This window comes from Lactuca sativa, chromosome 2, assembly GCF_002870075.4.
Source record: "Lactuca sativa cultivar Salinas chromosome 2, Lsat_Salinas_v11, whole genome shotgun sequence".
Taxonomy (NCBI): domain Eukaryota; kingdom Viridiplantae; phylum Streptophyta; class Magnoliopsida; order Asterales; family Asteraceae; genus Lactuca; species Lactuca sativa.
Genome location: NC_056624.2, coordinates 65,629,459 through 65,632,844, shown reverse-complemented (window position 1 = coordinate 65,632,844; position 3,386 = coordinate 65,629,459). Strand labels below are relative to the sequence as shown.

The window sequence follows — 3,386 nt, the reverse complement described above, 5'->3', positions numbered from 1 at the left end:
TACCTGATCGGCAAGAAATTTCGCATTTTCACCGATCAACGAAGTCTCAAGCATCTGTTGTCACAAGTGGTACAGACCCCCGAGCAATACAAATGGGCCACCAAGTTGCTGGGTTACGATTTCGAGATCATTTACAAGCCGGGGAAGGAGAATATCGTCGCCGACGCCCTGAGCAGAATTGATCAACCACAACTACTCACCTTATATGCTACAAAACTAGGATGGCTCGCTGATCTTCGATCATTTTACACTACCACCGTTGGCAAAGCCCTAATACACACACTCCTTTCCAAAACCACAGGATCAAACGAGTTTCACATTCATGATGGTCTGCTCTACCATTCTCATCGTCTATACATACCGGACCAGCCAACCATACACACCACGCTCCTTCATGAATACCATTCCAGTCCTCTAGGCGGCCATTCTGGTATCCTACCCACCATCAAGCGTATTTCAGCCACCTTCCTCTGGCCCAAATTGAAAGCTGATGTCACTAGCTTTATCCGGGAATGTGTTGTATGTCAGCAAATCAAACCACCAAATCATAAACCTTATGGTTTATTGCAGCCCCTCCCAATCCCGTCTCTAGCATGGCAAGATATATCCATGGATTTTATCACACACTTACCCGTATCAGCAGGAAAGACAACTATTTGGGTCGTAGTAGACCGCTTCTCCAAAACTGCACACTTTATCGGCCTCCCAACCACTTTTGGTGCAGTCTTAGCTAACCTTTTCCTTAGCAACATCTACCGGTTGCGTGGAATCCCCAAGAGCATTGTATCAGACCGTGACCCTATTTTTCTTAGCACCTTCTGGAAAGAAATATTCAAAAAAAAATAGGCACACAACTTCGGTACTCAACCGCCTACCATCCGCAAACGGATGGGCAAACTGAAGTCCTCAACCGTTGCCTCCAAAACTATTTGCGATCATTTGCTAGTGACGAACCAAGAAACTGGTCCAAGTTCCTATATTTAGCATAGTTCTGGTATAATTCTTCCCACCACAGTGCAATCAACATGACACCATTCCAGGCCCTCTATGGAACACATGTACCAGACTTACACCGTTACCAATCAGGAACAACGGTTATCACTACCATTGACGCAACACTCAAAGAACACCAAAGGCTGTGCACCGTACTGAAAGACAATCTCCGTAGAGCACAACAACGCATGACCACATTGGAAAACTCACACCGCCTTGACAAAGAATTTAAAATAGGCGACATGGTCTACCTCCGCCTACGAGACTATCGTAAAAAATCAATCCATTCAAGGGAAACAAAAAAGCTAACAAAAAGATTCTTCGGCCCTTTCAAGATTACAGAAAGAGTCGGCGCGGTTGCATACTGTCTTCAACTACCGCCAGAAGCCCGCATCCACCCTGTTTTCCATGTCTCCCTCCTGCACGAAGCTCATGGCCAGTCTATTTCCATTCCGCTACCACCTCCACATTTAACAGCAAGTGACCAAGGCACACCTAAAGAACTTCTCAAATATCGCACAACAGGTCAAGAAAAACAATTTTCTTGACCAGTGAGACAAGACCGACACGACAGAACCAACATGGGAACCATTTGAGGAATTCCACCTTCGCTTTCCAGAATTCTGCATCCATAACAACATCGCGACATCACTCGAGGACGAGCTCAATGCTAAGGACGGGGCAATTGATACAAGCCCAGCTCATATCAGTCCAGCAAGACAGCCAACCAGGCCCAAACGTGTGATCCACAAGCCTGCAAGATTCTTGGACTAAAAAGGATAAGAGGAAGAAGTCGGTTATGAGAATTAGTCTCCAATAGAAGTAGTGTCTCCAGTACTTTCTGCTTAAGTTTAGCGGCATAAGGTCCACGACCACTTAGATTTTCCTTATTTTCAGTTGCTTCCTTGATTATTTAAGTATTTTGTAATTTGCATTTGAGGATATGAAAAAAATACAGAAAATTGCTCCACTTCTTCCTGCCTTCTGTTCTTGGAGAATTGCCATCTCAAATCGGCATACAACAGTATGTATGTATTATTTATGTGTGCCTAGTACCTAAAATCCATCCCACATCGATCGGATTAACTTAGTTCTTGGTAACTACATCGATTTAAATGTGAGACGCTCAAGGTGTCTCGTCGTATGTAGTTTCCATGTGGGCTTTTAATAGCCTGACAAGTTGGTTACTGATGCAATATTTGTTCAATGATTTGCAGACATCCATTGGCATCAAAAGCATTTCAAACAAATGTCATGTGAATGCAGTTAAATACTATTTTCATTTTATTTAATTATAGAGTAGCTAGCTAATATTGCCTTATTTTTCTGTTGATATAATCTTTATGATAATTTCTTTTCTTTTAATTGTTTTGGTATTTGGATATTCTTTATATAACTATTTCATGGATGAAAAACTAGTCAACCTTCTTTTTTTATTCTATTTATTTAAAGAGCCTGATGCATCCACCATTACAAAATAAGAACTAATCAATAATGTTGCAGGTAATCAATGATATTATTTGTTCAAGTTATATTTGGACAAGAAAATATAACAAATATTTTATCCTTTCAGGGCGAAGAAAGTCTCAAAAAAATATAACTTAACAGTGAGATCCTTTATAGGGTCATGTGGCAAATCAAAAGGCAGCTTTTGGCACAACCTGATGGCTTCCGTGTGAAATAGAAGCGATTGGATATACGGCGTAGTTGATTCCAGAACTGCATGAACTATCCTCTCTCTGTGGGTCCTGAAGATCCATTTTAATACCCAGAATCTAACCACATTAATTCATTTGGGTCATCAATTCAGGGTCATAATAAATAGGTTCCAGACTTCTGCATGATGGTATCTGCAGCCGAAATAACATTCTTGTTGACCTTAGTTTAAGGAGATAATAGAATCAACCAAAATTTTGTACTCAAAATATGTGGTTTTGCATTCATTGTGCATTCATTCCTCCATTTCCATTGGTTGTTGGAATCGAAGCCCTCGTTAATCACCAGAATCAATGTTGATATCAAATTCTGTAAGTTTTTGAAAGTTTTATATCTAACCTCAAAACTGTTGAATTCTATCAAAGCAATCCGAACAGGATCATACCAAGCAACAAGAAATCTAAGGTGTGACAGGTAAATCAGATACTAAGTAGCTAATAAGGATCAGGGAACTGAGTAGTCAGAAAGGAGGTTACCAAAAGAAGAAAACTACAACCAGAAGCATTGTCAAGTCTCAAATTTGGGTGTTCTTTGTGGAAAGCTAAGAAGGGATAACGTATGTTGGCGGTGAAGCCTTGCTAATAAACTTGAAAATCGTGGTTGCTTTTAAGGATTTCCTGTTGAAGTCACTTTTTGTATTGTAAGTACAAATGATTAAAATATTTTTTGTAAATTAT

The 3,386-nt window shown here is 40.3% G+C and overlaps 1 protein-coding gene across 1 annotated transcript; it reads left to right on the top strand.

The window, feature by feature from the left end:
• The first annotated feature begins 1,025 nt into the window (after nt 1-1,025).
• LOC111888912 (uncharacterized) lies at nt 1,026-1,541 on the top strand. Its single transcript, XM_023885049.1, has one exon. It carries the CDS (start codon nt 1,026-1,028, stop codon nt 1,539-1,541), a length of 516 nt encoding a protein of 171 aa, XP_023740817.1.
• The last annotated feature ends 1,845 nt before the right edge of the window (nt 1,542-3,386 follow it).

Bases quoted from the DNA above. Each gene is read 5' to 3' on its own strand.
- LOC111888912 (XM_023885049.1), top strand. From the start codon at position 1,026: ATGACACCATTCCAGGCCCTCTATGGAACACATGTACCAGACTTACAC.